This window comes from Salmo trutta, chromosome 36 (genome assembly GCF_901001165.1).
Source record: "Salmo trutta chromosome 36, fSalTru1.1, whole genome shotgun sequence".
In the NCBI taxonomy this organism is placed as follows: Eukaryota; Metazoa; Chordata; class Actinopteri; order Salmoniformes; family Salmonidae; genus Salmo; species Salmo trutta.
In genome coordinates, this window is record NC_042992.1 from 13,403,646 (window position 1) to 13,419,321 (window position 15,676).

A 15,676-nucleotide genomic window follows, 5' to 3' on the forward strand; every position below is an offset into this window, starting at 1 on the left:
TATTGAAAAAGAATATAAAAAATAAAGCTTGAAAATAAAGTGGAAAAACTTAGTATATGCTGATGAATACTTATATTTGTATATATATCTATATATAGACTGTATAATCCAACTCAACATCCACACCTTCCTCCTCCTCTTTTACTTTACTCCTCTCTTCTTCTGTTTTGTTTTTTCTTTCTTTTTCTTTGTTTTCTTTTTGTTAGCACCGTGTGTCAATACAAAAAGTAACGGAAATAGTTGGGATAGCGTAAGAATGTGCAAATGTACAAACAACAAAAAAAGCCTATAAAGATGCATATCATTAAAATAACAAGAGATAGAGTAACATGTGAAAACCAAAGAACATAATACAAGACATAAACAAGTTAAAGCATGCACTAGATCCTTTAGTGTGTGGGAGGAAGGGATAGGGGTTTGGGTTGTTACCCCTAAGGTTGGGCTAGAAGGGATAGGGGTTGTCACCCCTAAGGTTGGGCCAGAAGGGATAGGGGTTTGGGTTGTTACCCCTAAGGTTGGGCCAGAAGGGATAGGGGTTTGGGTTGTTACCCCTAAGGTTGGGCTAGAAGGGATAGGGGTTGTTACCCCTAAGGTTGGGCCAGAAGGGATAGGGGTTGTTACCCCTAAGGTTGGGCTAGAAGGGATAGGGGTTTGGGTTGTTACCCCTAAGGTTGGGCTAGAAGGGATAGGGGTTGTTACCCCTAAGGTTGGGCCAGAAGGGATAGGGGTTGTCACCCCTAAGGTTGGGCTAGAAGGGATAGGGGTTTGGGTTGTTACCCCTAAGGTTGGGCTAGAAGGGATAGGGGTTGTCACCCCTAAGGTTGGGCTAGAAGGGATAGGGGTTTGGGTTGTTACCCCTAAGGTTGGGCTAGAAGGGATAGGGGTTGTCACCCCTAAGGTTGGGCCAGAAGGGATAGGGGTTTGGGTTGTTACCCCTAAGGTTGGGCCAGAAGGGATAGGGGTTTGGGTTGTCACCCCTAAGGTTGGGCTAGAAGGGATAGGGGTTGTCACCCCTAAGGTTGGGCTAGAAGGGATAGGGGTTTGGGTTGTCACCCCTAAGGTTGGACTAGAAGGGATAGGGGTTTGGGTTGTCACCCCTAAGGTTGGGCTAGAAGGGATAGGGGTTGTCACCCCTAAGGTTGGGCTAGAAGGGATAGGGGTTTGGGTTGTCACCCCTAAGGTTGGACTAGAAGGGATAGGGGTTTGGGTTGTCACCCCTAAGGTTGGGCTAGAAGGGATTGGGGTTTGGGTTGTCACCCCTAAGGTTGGGCTAGAAGGGATAGGGGTTTGGGTTGTCACCCCTAAGGTTGGGCCAGAAGGGATAGGAGTTTGGGTTGTTACCCCTAAGGTTGGGCTAGAAGGGATAGGGGTTTCGGTTGTTACCCCTAAGGTTGGGCTAGAAGGGATAGGGGTTTGGGTTGTCACCCCTAAGGTTGGGCTAGAAGGGATAGGGATATGTTTTGGTTGGTTGGTCAAGGTGGGGTGGATATTGACATTGAAAAAGTGTGGGGTGGTTGGGTTGGGAGTGCTGGTGGGGAATAGGGAAATGTTTGGGGGGGGCTCTCTAGCCCTGCATCTTGCGGATGATGTCGGCTGAGACGGGCGGGTGGAAGTTGATGGTGTGGTGTCTCAGGCCCTGGGACGTCTTGTAGCTCTTCCCACAGCGGCACTTGAAGGGCTTCCGCACACGGATCTGGGTCCGGTGTCCGTTCTTGGCATGGTATTTAATACCGTTCACATTCTGAATGAGGGGGAGAAACAGATTAGCAGGCCTGGCGTGGTCTAGTGGCTGCCTCCAGAATACAGGTACCTGTGCGAGCGTGGGTTCACATCCGACCGACTGCTATTCTAGCATCCCCTATCCTCCTTCCTTTCCTGTCTGTCCTTTACTGTCCTACCTAATAAAGAATAAAATACAAAAGGAGTGGGACTGCCCCACTCCTAGAAAAATAATAATTCCCCTTACATTATCTTAGTGAAAAACCCTAAAAGCAACATCCAGGAACAACATTGCAAACGTTGACATTGAGGAAACTCCCCCTCACATCCTGAAGTGAAAACCTCCACTACACAGATCATAGGCTACACTGAACTGATATATAGAGGACTAGCGTGTAGCAGAATAACAGAGCTAGGGACTGTTCTATAAACTGGGGTTGTGTGTGTACTGCACCTTGTATCTCTTCTTGCAGCCAGGCACAGGGCAGGCGAAGGGTTTCTCCTCTCCTCCATTCATACACATGGAGCTGAGGATAGACTCTGAGCTGATGGCACTCTCTGTGGTCCAGGACTCATCACTGTCTGACTCCTCATAGTCCACCTCCTCATCATCATACTCACTGCCTGGAGGGGGAACACACACACACACACACACACATCAGTTTGTGTGTCATGGGGATATGACTATACTGTCTCAAGTAGAGGGGCATGGAGCATAGAACAGAGGACGGTTTAGTGTGTGTGTGTGTGTGTGTGTGTCTCAAGAGTACCCAGGGGGAGGGGTTTGGCTCCCTGAAACAGATCATTAAATGGGAGGTATCCTCATTGCTCTGATTTAGTAAGTGCACCACTTTTTCCATTCACACACACCGACTCTCACAATCCCCAACCCCAATGTGCGCACGCACGCACGCACGCACGCACGCACGCACGCACGCACGCACGCACGCACGCACGCACGCACGCACGCACGCACGCACGCACGCACGCACGCACGCACGCACGCACGCACGCACGCACGCACGCACGCACGCACGCACACACACACACACACACACACACACACACACACACACACACACACAGGAAATGCTGCACCTCAGCAGGAGGAAATGGATGGCACCCTGGCACATGTTAAAAGGATTTCAACAAGGGTGTATGTGTACGCGTGGTTGTGTGTTAACGCAAATATTTGGGCAGGAATTGGACCATCTGCTAAAGGGCTCTGAAACACACACACCCGTGTGAACAGTGTGACAGCTGGTGTGTAATTACCTGTGTAGACTGGGACCACTGCAAGAACACTGGCTCTCTACTGAACACACTAGAACACTCACAATAGGAATGTTCCATTTCGCTTAAGGGGGACCCATGAAAGACTGCAGGGTCTCTATGTCCTTCTGCAGCTTTGTTGTTTGGTCTAAAATGGTGTCCCCTCCAGGACCAAACACTTAGACCAGGGAGATGGGGAGCTCCATAAAGGGTTTCTTCACGGAGGCCAACATCTTTGTCGATGACAGCCCAAGCGGTCTGCGTGATGAGATGATCATAGACAAGGCTTTGCCATTAGCACGTGACATCTCAGCGTTTAAGAGGGAGAGGAGTCTGGACACCGGAGTCTGGACACCGGATTCTGGACACATTTCAGCCATCAGCTCAGGGTCACCGTCAGTGGACAGGCGAGCTATCAGACCGTGCAGGTATGCCAGATGAGGTCCCGGTGGACAGTGGGGAGACCTACCAATGATCTCGTCTGGGAGGACCATGGCCGCAATAATGGGGTCCATGACTGGGTACTGGCCCAGTCCCAACTCCTCAGGAGAAGCCATGATGGTCCATGAAGGCTTTCACTGGCTTGAGACATGGGACCTTGAGTTCACCTTAGCCCAAGATTGACACAGTTCATTGGAGAACTTGGAGCACTGAGGAATGTACACTCTGGCCAGGTTGCGGTTAGGATCTGGATTAATATCCAGAGCTTTCAGAACTCTTTAGAGGAACTCCTGCATATCAGCTGACGAACAGGGGCTTCACTCTCAGCCCCCTCTGAGCCATGGTTCGCTGACCCAGAACCAGCCTCAGAGGTCTCTTCGTCTAGGTCATTACCAGCAAAGACGGGGATAGCGCCAGGATCCTGTCTTAAGTCTTCAACGGAGCCTGTCAGGCTGAGAGAGCAGAGCTGCAAAGACAGAGAGGCTGACTGGGCCGCCTCCTCATCCAGAGTAGGGGGAATCCACAGACTGAATGGAAGGCTCTAAGCCCTGGCACATAATACAGGTGGAACGGGCATCAGTCGAAGCCAAGCCAGCATTGCATTTATTGCAGTAGTATGGCATGGATGATATTCTCCCCGTCTAGACAGAAGCAGAAATACAGATATGTCTTATAGACAAGATAATCTGTATAACACCACATTCTACAGATATATTGGAGAAATTCCACTCACAATCCCCAAAAGGTATGGACGTGAGGAGCTCAACTCAACTGACAGTGACAGACTAGGTGTGAGGAGAGGTCATGAAAACAGACTGGCTAACTCTGGCGAGATTAGTGAGGCACACGTCCTCTGAATCTCACTCTGGCAACAGCTGCAGCTCGAGCCAGTAAGATAGTACGCGAAGTTTGGACGTCAAGGTGCGACTCGGTGTTTAGCTAGAGAGTCTCCCCTAGCCTGGGTAGGCGCGGTACCCAATCTCAAACTCCAGAGAAAAGAGGCTAGCATCCAGCTGAAGCTAACAAGCAACGGATAACGCAATTAGCCGGGAGGCTAACCGGCGGACAAGACAACTAAGCCTCGCGCGGTGAACAGGTTGGCCCGACCCGTTCACCCTACTTCGTAGCAAGGTGTCAAACTGTAAGAAAAAAATGAAGATGACAAAACACTGCAGAGCACTCCTGGGAGGAGCAATCTTCACTCAAAATGGAGTATACTGGACACACTCAACGACAGCTACATCCACAACTCACTCACCTGCGGCGCCGAGGGAAGAAAAGAGGACGTGATGCTACGCTGGGTGTTTATAGGGGGTGGGGGCACGGAATTTCTCTGATATTAATATCTCGGCTCATCCTGCCGCCAGGCGAAAGGATACCCATTGAGTGACTAGCATAGTCCCTAGTTCATTGAACCCTGGTTACGTGAGTAACCTTGGTTCCATTGACCTTCAGTCTAGAACACTAGAGGCAATGCCATTTAGCAGATGCTTTTATCCAAAGTGACTTACAGTAGCGTGGAACCCAGCGGTAAGCAAAACCACAATCCTGCTGTTGCAATCACCACGTTCTACCCAGTGAGCCACGCGTCGGACCACAAGAGGCAAAAGGCAACACATCCCATGTCTCCACTTTCGCTTACCTGTGGGCGTGCTGCTACGGAAGGAGGAGGAGGGTGTGATGGGAGGAGTCACGGGGGGAGTCAGGTTGCCGTTGCTGTGCCGTGGAGGTGTGGCCACGCTGTTCCGAGACACGCCACCTGTGATTGACAGGGAAAGTTTGGGTGTGGCCTTCTTCTTCAGGGTCTCCTGCTCCCGACGTGCCGCGTCCGTCATAAACCTGGACACAAACATTGCTACACAGGTTACACACACACACACACACACACACACACACACACACACACACACACACTACTTAAACAATAAGTATTATTTATCTCCCTCTCTTCTGGATCCTTCTTTTCTCTCACCAATCCTCCACCCACACTAGCACTGTGACGTTTAAACGAATTTGGGATTGTTAACGTTTAGGAAAAAAAACTGACCAATTAAAATCACAGTGCAGTAATCACAAATCTACCATTAACAGGTTACAATCATGATCATAAAGGCAATAATAAAAATTCAACAAATACCTAAACGCAACAATGCTGTAAGGAGATGGCTATGCATCTTTCAAATGATTTGCCACTCTGCACATCAAATGGTGAGACAGGGTGGCGACAGTGTCGAAGTCCTGCATGGCAATACTTTGAGAAATTAAATGAGAAGATGTTGAAATGCAAACTTTGCGAGGTGGAATTGAGATACAGTGGTATATACAGGTGCAATGCTGAAAGGAAAGCCCGGTGAGACCCAACCTGCTGCTGGCAGCAGTGCGATAAGGGACGGAGTGAAAATCACAGCGCTGATTACAGAAATGATTGATATGCAGCCATTGTCAATGGTAGAGGATATCAGCTTCAATGTCCTAATGGCATATCTAGAACCAGACTACAAGATGCCATGTGGAAAAACTGTGACAGCCTGAAGGAGGAAAGTGCTGCAGGGACTTGCATCCATTTTGCCACAAGAGCATTAGTGAAGTCAAGCACTGATGTTGGGTGATTAGGCCTGGATCGCTGTTGGCCTTCAAATTCATCCCAAAGGTGTTTGATGGGGTTGAGGTCAGGGCTCTGTGCAGGCCAGTCAAGTTCTTCCACACCGATCTCGACAAACCATTTCTGTATGGACCTCGCTTTGTGCACAGGGGCATTTTCATGCTGAAACAGGAATCAAATCACATTTTATTTGTCACATGCGCCGAATACAACAGGTAGACCTTACAGTGAAATGCTTACTTACAAGCCCATAATCAACAATGCTGTTTTTTTTAAGTATAAAAATAGTTAAGAAAATAATTCAACTAAAGTAAGAAAAATGTAACACAATAAAATAACAATAACGATGCTATTTACACGGGATACCGGTACCGAGTCAATGTGCGGGGTTACAGGTTAGTCGAGGTAATATGTACATGTAGGTAGTGGTGACTATGCATAAATAATAAACAGCGAGTTGCAGCAGCTTAAAAAAGCAGGTCAACACAAATGTATTTATTTATTTATAGGGGACAATGCACATTAATCAACAGCAATATTACAATAACACAACATCCATGTAAATATGACGGAGTTAGCCAAAAGCTAATTTGCAGCCGTAGTCCCAGGACAGCTAAGGACAATTACACAGTCACAATACACATACAAATACATTATATCCAATAATACATCATTCTAACGACAACAACAACACTATCATCTTACATACAGTTGAAGTCGGAAGTTTACATACACTTAGGTTGGAGTCATTAAAACTCGTTTTCAACCACTCCACAAATTTCTTGTTAACAAACTATAGTTTTGTTAACAGTCATTTTTCCAACAATTGTTTACAGACAGATTATTTCACCTATAATTCACTGTATCACAATTCCAGTGGGTCAGAAGTTTACATACACTAAGTTGACTGTGCCTTTAAACAGCTTGGAGAATTCCAGAAAATGATGTCATGGCTTTAGAAGCTTCTGATAGGCTAATTGACATCATTTGAGTCAATTGAAGTTGTACCTGTGGATGTATTTCAAGGCCTACCTTCAAACTTAGTGCCTCTTTGCTTGACATCATGGGAAAATCAAAAGAAATCAGCCAAGACCTCAGAAAAAAATAGGAGACCTCCACCAGTCTGGTTCATCCTTGGGAACAAATTTCCAAACGCCTGAAGGTACCACGTTAATCTGTACAAACAATAGTACGCAAGTATAAACACCATGGGACCACGCAGCCGTCATACCGCTCAGGAAGGAGATGCGTTCTGTCTCCTAGAGATGAACGTACTTTGGTGCGAAAACTGCAAATCAATCCCAGAACAACAGCAAAGGACCTTGTGAAGATGCTGGAGGATACAGGTACAAAAGGATCTATATCCACATTAAAACATGTCCTATATCGACATAACCTGAAAGGTCTCTCAGCAAGGAAGAAGCCACTGCTATAAAATCGGCATAAAAGAGCCAGACAACAATTTGCAACTGCACATGGGGACAAAGATTGTACTTTTTGGAGAAATGTCCTCGTCTGATGAAACAAAAATAGAACTGTTTGGCCATAATGACCATCGTTATGTTAGGAGGAAAAAGGGGGAGGCTTGCAAACCGAAGAACACCAACCCAACCGTGAAGCACGGGGGTGGCAGCATCATGTTGTGGGGGTGCTTTGCTGCAGGAGGGACTGGTGCACTTCACAAAATAGATGGCTTCATGAGGCAGGAAAATGATGTGGATATATTGAAGCTACATCTCAAGACATCAGTCAGGATGTTAAAGCTTGGTCGCAAATGGGTCTTCCAAATGGACAATGACCCCAAGCATACTTCCAAAGTTGTGGCAAAATGGCTTAAGGACAACAAAGTCAAGGTATTGGAGTGGCCATCACAAAGCCCTGACTTCAATCCTATAGAACATTTGTGGGCAGAACTGAAAAAGTGTGTGCGAGCAAGGAGGCCTACAAACCTGACTGCGTTACACCAGCTCTGTCAGGAGGAATGGGCCAAAATTCACCCAACTGATTATGGGAAGCTTGTGGAATGCTACCCGAAACATTTGACCCAAGTTTAACAAATTAAAGGCAATGCTACCAAATACTAATTGAGTGTATGTAAACTTCTGACCCACTGGGAATGTGATGAAAGAAATAAAAACTGAAATAAATCATTCTCTCTACTATTATTCTGACATTTCACATTCTTAAAATAAAGTGGTGATCCTAACTGACCTAAGACAGGGAATTTCTACTAGGATTAAACGTCAGGAATTGTGAAAAACTGAGTTTAAATGTATTTGACTAAGGTGTATGTAAACTTCCAAATTCAACTGTATGAGGAACCACAGATAACTCATGTGTACATGTTTGGATAGATTTTAGCCATGTTTTCAATTCAAATTGAAAAGTGCAATAAATCAGTGCAGCCTCTCAAGTCCATGGGCATTGCATTCCAGTATATTGTAGCTCTAACAGAGAAGGCCAATTGGCCGATTTTACTGTGTCGAAAAGGGACAATGCAACCCCCTCTAGTTACTACCCTTGTTATCCTGGAGGTGCTTTCCTTGGGCATGATATGCCGGCATAGGGGTGGCTGGGCAAGACCAAGCAGCATCTTAAAGACAAGGCTTGCATCTGCATTCTGCTTAAAGCTATCCAGACTAAATACATTATGTTTGGAAATGATATGACAATGGTGGTAACTGTTTGGTTTGTTATCAAAAAGGTTTTTTTGTAGAGTGATGCAAATTGGTTTCAGAATAGTAGCTCCTGCTTGGGACCAGCATGTGAGGCAATATCTCAGATGTGAGAAGATCATAGCATACATAGTTTGGCGGCCCCCGAGGAAGGAAAGGTCTTAGAAACCTAAAGTTGGATAATCCAAACTTAACCGTGTTAAAAGCTTCTACCTCCAAGCCATTAGACTGCTAAACAGTTAATGAAATGGCTACCTGGACTACTTCCCAACGAGCTGTTCCTGTTAATTATGGATACGTGGGACAGTAGCGTCCCACCTGGCCAACATCCGGTGAAATGGCAGAGCGCCAAATTCAAATTAAATTACTATAAATATTAAACTTTCAAGTGAAATACATTAAAATAAATCTTAACTTGTTGTTAATCCAGCCAAGGTGTCAGATTTCAAAATGGCTTTATGGCGAAAGCAAACCATGCGATTATCTGAGGAGAGCGCCCAGCACACAAATGCATAACAAATCATTTTCAACCAGGGAGTTGCGACACGAAAGTCAGAAATAGCGATATAATATATGCCTTACCTTTGAAGATCTTCTTCTGTTGGCACTCCAAAAGGTCCTAGTTACATTACAAATAGTCCCTTTGTTCGATTAAGTCCTTTATATCCATAAAAACTCAGTTTAGCTGGCGCGCTTCAGTCAATAATCCACTCGGTTTCCCTCCTTCAAAATGCATACAAAATGAATCCCAAACGTTACCAATAAACTTATCCAAACAAGTCAATCAACGTTTATAATCAATCCTTAGGTACCCTAATACGCAAATAAACAATACAATTTAAGACAGAGAATTGTTATTGTCTTTACCGGAGATAAACAAAAAGAACGAGCTCTCTCGGCCATGCGCTTGGAAACACTACAGCCAAAATGGGAGCCACTTAGAAAAACTACAACTTCTCCCTCATTTTTCCAAAAACCAGCCTGAAATTCTTTCTAAAGACTATTGACATCTAGTGGAAGCCCTAGGAACTGCAATCGGGGACGATTTCGCCCTATTATAAAAGTACCAGGCATTGAAATCAGTAGTATGCTGAATTCTTTTTTTTTTGTTGTTGATGGTTTGTCCTCGGAGTTTCGCCTGCCATTTCAGTTCTGTTGTACTCACAGAAATTTTTTAGTTTTCTATCCAAATCTACCAATTATATTAATATCCTAGCTTCTGGGCCTGAGTAGCAGGCGGTTTACTTTGGGCATGCTTTTCATCCGGACGTCAAAATACCGCACCCTATCCCAAAGAAGTTAATTGGGAGAATCTGAAAGTTGTGTCTAACTTCATGTATCTTGGTGTCGTTTGGACTCCAACTTGACATTTAAGAAACATGTGAAGAACGAGGTCCCACCTAGTCATCAGCCAGTGGAATCGCGTGGTGCGAAATACAAATACCTCATAAATGCTATAACTTCAATTTCTCAAACATATGACTATTTTACACCATTTTAAAGACAAGACTCTCGTTAATCTAACCACACTGTCCGATTTCAAAAAGGCTTTACAGCGAAAACAAAACATTAGATTATGTCAGGAGAGTACCCTGCCAAAAATAATCACACAGCCATTTTCAAAGCAAGCATATATGTCACAAAAACCAAAACCACAGCTAAATGCAGCACTAACCTTTGATGATCTTCATCAGATGACACTCCTAGGACATTATGTTATACAATACATACATGTTTTGTTCAATCAAGTTCATATTTATATCAAAAAACAGCTTTTTACATTGGCATGTGATGTTCAGAACTAGCATACCCACCACAAACTTCCGGTGAATTTACTAAATTACTCATGAATAACGTTCACAAAATACATAAATTATTTTAAGAATTATAGACACAGAACTCCTTTATGCAATCACGGTGTCAGATTTTAAAATAGCTTTTCGGCGAAAGCACATTTTGCAATATTCTGAGTAGATAGCCCGGCCATCACGGCTAGCTAATTTGACACCCACCAAGTTTGGCCCTCACCAAACTCAGATTTACTATAAGAAAAATTGGATTACCTTTGCTGTTCTTCGTCAGAATGCACTCCCAGGCCTTCTACAACAAATGTTGTTTTGGTTCGAAATAATCCATAGTTATATCCAAATACCTCCGTTTTGTTCGTGCGTTCAGGTCAGCATCCGAAGGGTGACGCGCGAGCGCATTTCGTGACAAAATATTTCAAAATATTCTATTACCGTACTTCGAACCATGTCAAACGCTGTTTAAAATCAATTTTTATGCGATTTTTCTCGTAAAATAGCGATAATATTTCAACCGGGCGACGTTGTATTCGTTCAAAGACTGAAAGAAAAACATGGAGTCCTCTCGTGGACGCGCACTCCAGTGTCATTGTTCCCTGCCTGACCACTCACAAAAACTCCTGCTGTTTTTCGCCCAGAGACTGCAGAGATGTCATTCCACTTTCTGGCGCCTTCTGAGAGCCAATGGAAGCCTTAGAAAATGTCACGTTACAGCAGAGATGCTGTATTTTTTATAGAGATGCCACAGAAGGAGAACAAATTGTCAGACAGGGCACTTCCTGTATGGAATCTTCTCAGGTTTTGGCCTGCCATATGAGTTCTGTTATACTCAGAGACACCATTCAAACAGTTTTAGAAACGTAAGAGTGTTTTCTATCCAAATCTACTAATTATATGCATATTCTCGTTTCTGGGCAAGAGTAGTAACCAGTTTAAATCGGGTACATTTTTTATCCGGCCGTGCAAATACTGCCTCCTAGCCCCAACAGGTTAAGGAGCCTTTTGGACCTAGACTTGGCGCTCCAGTACCGCTTGCCGTGCGGTAGCAGAGGAAACATTCTAAGACTAGGGTTGCTGGAGTCTTTGACCGTTTTTAGGGCCTTCCTCTGACACCACCTGGTATAGAGGTCCTGGATGGCAGGAAGCTTGGTCCCAGTGATGTACTACACTCTGCAGCGCCTTGTGGTCTGATGCAGAGCAGTTGCCATACCAAGCGGTGATGCAACCAGTCAGGATGCTCTCGATGGTGCAGCTGTAGAACTTTTTGAGGATCTGAGGACCCATGCCAAATCTTTTCAGTCTCGAGGGGGAATAGGGGTTGTCGTGCCCTGTTCACAACTGTCTTGGTGTGTTTGGACCATGATCGTTTATTAGTGATGTGGACACCAAGGTCCTTGAAGCTCTCGACCCGCTCCACTATAGTAGTCCACAATCAGCTCCTTTGTCTTGCTCACGTTTAGGTAGAGGTTCTTTGTCCTGGCACCACACTACCAGGTGTCTGACCTCCTCCCTGTAGGCTGTCTCATCGTTGGCGGTGATCAAGCCTACCACCGTTATGGCGTCAGCAAACAATGGTGGTGTTGGAGTCGTGTGTGGCCATGCAGTCGTGGGTAAACAGAGAGTACAGGAGGGGACTAAGCACACACCCGAGGGGCCCCGATGTTGAGTATCAGTGTGTCAGATGTGTTGCTGCCTACCCTTACCACCTGGGAGGCGGCCCGTCAGGAAGTCCACGACCTAGTTGCAGAGGGAAGTGTTCAGTCCCAGGGTCCTTAGCTTAGTGATGAGCTTTGAGGGCACTATGGTGTTGAACGGTGAGTTGTAGCATTCTCACGTAGGTGTTCCTTTTGTCCAGGTGGGAATGGGCAGTGTGGAGTGCAATGGAGATTGCATCATCTGTGGATCTGTTGGGGTGGTATATGAATTGTATTGGGTCTAGGGTTTCTGGGATGGTGGTGTTGTGAGCCATGACCAGCCTTCCAAAAGCACTTCATGGCTACAGACATGAGTGCAACGGGGCGGTAGTCATTTGGGCAGGTTACCTTGGCATTCTTGGGCACAGGGACTATTGTGGTCTGCTTGAAACATGTAGGTATTACAGACTCCGTCAGTGAGAGGTTGAAAATGTCAGTACAGTCGCATGCTCTGAGTACGCGTCCTGGTAATTCATCTCGTCCTGCGGCCTTGTGAATGTTGACCTGTTTAAAAGGTCTTACTCAGTCATCCGGAACAGCCGGTGCTCTCATGCATGGTTCAGTGTTGCTTGCCTCAAAGTGAGCATAGAAGGCATTTAGCTCGTCTGGTAGGGTCGCGTCACTGGACAGCTCGCGGTTAGGTTTCCCTTTGTAATCAGTAATAGTTTGCAAGCCCTACCACATCCAACGAGTGTCAGACAATGTAGTAGGATTCAGGAGCCAGTGTAGTAGGATTCAATCATAGTCCCTTGTTGATGCTTTGCCTGTTTGATGGTTCGTTGGGACTTTATTTAATTTATTAGGATGTATTAGGATTAGCCGATACCAATGAAAACAGCTAATTTTACTGGGGTTTGGCATACACAGTACCAGTCAAAAGTTTGGACACACCTACTCATTCAAGGGTTTTTCTTTATTTTTGCTTTTTTCTACATTGTAGAATAATAGTGAAGACATTAAAACTATGAAATAACATGTATGGAATCATGTAGTAACCAAAAACGTGTTAAACAAATCAAAATATATTTTATATTTGAGATTCTTCAAAGTAGCCAACCTTTGCCTTGATGACAGCCTTGCACACTCTTGGCATTCTCTCAACTAGCAGGTGTGCCTTGCTAAAAGTTCATTTGTGGAATTTCTTAACGCGTTTGAGCCAATCAGTTGTGTTGTGACAAGGTAGGGGTGGTATACAGAAGATAGCCCTATTTGGTAAAAGACCAAGTCCATATTATGGCAAGATCAGCTCAAAATAAGCAAAGAGAAACGACAGTCCGTCATTACTTTAAGACATGAAGGTCAGTCAATCCAGAACATTTCAAGAACTTTGAATGTTTTTTCAAGTGCAGTCGCAAAAAACATAAAGCGTTATGATGAAACTGGCTCTCATGAGGACCGCCACAGGAAAGGAAGACCCAGAGTTACCTCTGCTGCAGAGGATAAGTTCATTAGAGTTACCAGCCTCATAAATTGGCAATTACTGCACCTCAGATTGCAACTCACAGAGTTCAAGTAACAGACACATCTCAACATCAACTGTTCAGAGGAGACTGTGTGAATCAGGCCTTCATGGTCGAACTGCTGCTAAGAAACTACTACTAAAAGGACACCAATAAGAAGAAGAGATTTGCTTGGGCCAAGAAGCACGAGCACTGGACATTGGACCAGTGGAAATCTGTCCTTTGGTCTGATGAATCCAAATTTGATAGTTTTGGTTCCAACTGCTGTGTCTTTGTGAGACGCAGAGTAGGTGAACAGATCTCCGCTTGTGTGGTTCCCATAGTGAAGCATGGAGGAGGTGGTGTGATGGTGCTTTGCTGTCTGTGATTTATTTAGAATTCAAGGAACACTTAACCAGCATGGCTACCACAGCATTCTGCAGCGATACTCCATCCCATCTGGTTTGCGCTTAGTGGGACTATCATTTGTTTTTCAACAGGACAATGACTCAACACACCTCCAGGCTGTGTAAGGGCTATTTGACCAAGAAGGAGAGTGATGGAGTGCTGCATCAGATGACCTGGCCTCCACAATCACCTGACCTCAACCCAATTGAGATGGTTTGGGATGAGTTAGACTGCAGAGTGAAGGAAAATCAGCCAACAAGTGCTCAGCATATGTGGGAACTCCTTCAAGACTTTTGGAAATCATTCCAGGTGACGCTGTTTGAGAGAATGACAAGTGTGCAAAGCTGTCATCAAGGCAAAGGGTGACTACTTTGAAGAACTTTGAATATAAAATATATGTTTTATTTGTTTAATGCTTTTTTGGTTAATAAATTATTCCATTTGTGTTTTTTCATAGTTTAGATGTCTTCACTATTATTCTAATATGTAGAAAGTTGTAAAAAATAAAATAAAAACCCTTGAATGAGTAGGTGTGTCCAAACTTCTGACTGGTACTGTATAACGAAAAAGATATTACAGACAAAAAACTTTACTATTTACATACATTTAAAAACATCTACCACGTCGCAGCTGAGCCGTTGTTGCTCCTAGATGTTTCCACTTCACAATAACAGCATAGCTGACCGGGGCAGCTCTAGCAGGGCAGACATTTGATGAAATGACTTGCTGGAAAGGTGGCGACCTATGACGTAGCCACGTAGAAAGTCATTGAGCTCTTCAGTACGGCCATTCTTCTGCCAATGTTTGTCTATGGAGATTGCATGGCTGCGTGTTCAATTGTATAGACATGTCAGCAACGGGTACGGCTGAAATAGCCGAATCAACTAATTTGAAGGAGTGTCCACATACTTTTGCATATATAGTGTATATTTTTGGTCTTAATTTAAGGTTAAGGTTAGGCATAAGGTTAGCAGTGTGGTTAAGGTTAGGAGTTAGGTTTAAAATCACATTTTTAAAAGATCATTTCAGAAATAGGTGGGCTTTATGACTTTGTGGCTATGGCAACTAATGACGACCAGTAGGTAGGTAGCCATCACTGCGGTAGATTGAACTGCATTGCCCCATAGCAGTCATATGCAGAATTTATGCAGGATTGTGAATTCACCTCATTGGCAGTTTAAAAGTTAAGAACATTTGTCCATTCGTCAAATCCCTAACTCACACACAGTATGATTTAAGAGGTGTGAGATTGGACATGAAGCTTTGGGATAAACACACATCTCATTCTCATTTCTGTGTTTGGCTAGGCTGTAACTGTGTAGAGAGAGCGTTTCGCTTCTTCTGTGGTTTTCGGTGCTTCTAATGACAACACTGTTTCTCTGGGAAGGGATCAGTCATCCCAACACAAACAAGACACACTCACAGTCATACCAGCACGGTCACAAAAACACAAAAAGCACCATAACACACTCAGGACAATTAGACTATCACAACACAACTGCAAAACAATGGTCAAACACAAGTCTGATACACGCCTCAGAAGAAGTCGTATCAGATTTGCTACTAGACAGAATCATGTTTTTCAAACCAAAAGCCTGAAGAAAACCAAGGATGTGGTAGA

The 15,676-nt window shown here is 44.6% G+C and overlaps 1 protein-coding gene across 1 annotated transcript in view; it reads right to left on the minus strand.

The window, feature by feature from the left end:
- Positions 1-165: 165 nt before the first annotated feature.
- Positions 166-15,676, minus strand: part of LOC115175469 (juxtaposed with another zinc finger protein 1) — a 36,657-nt gene continuing 21,146 nt past the window's right edge. Inside the window, exons 3-5 of the mRNA XM_029734706.1 lie at positions 5,075-5,271; positions 2,174-2,343; positions 166-1,741 (exon numbers count right to left, since the gene is read on the minus strand). Of these exons, the coding sequence (XP_029590566.1) occupies positions 1,565-1,741; positions 2,174-2,343; positions 5,075-5,271 (544 nt within the window). The 3' untranslated portion in view covers positions 166-1,564. The remainder of the gene's footprint in view (positions 1,742-2,173; positions 2,344-5,074; positions 5,272-15,676) is intronic.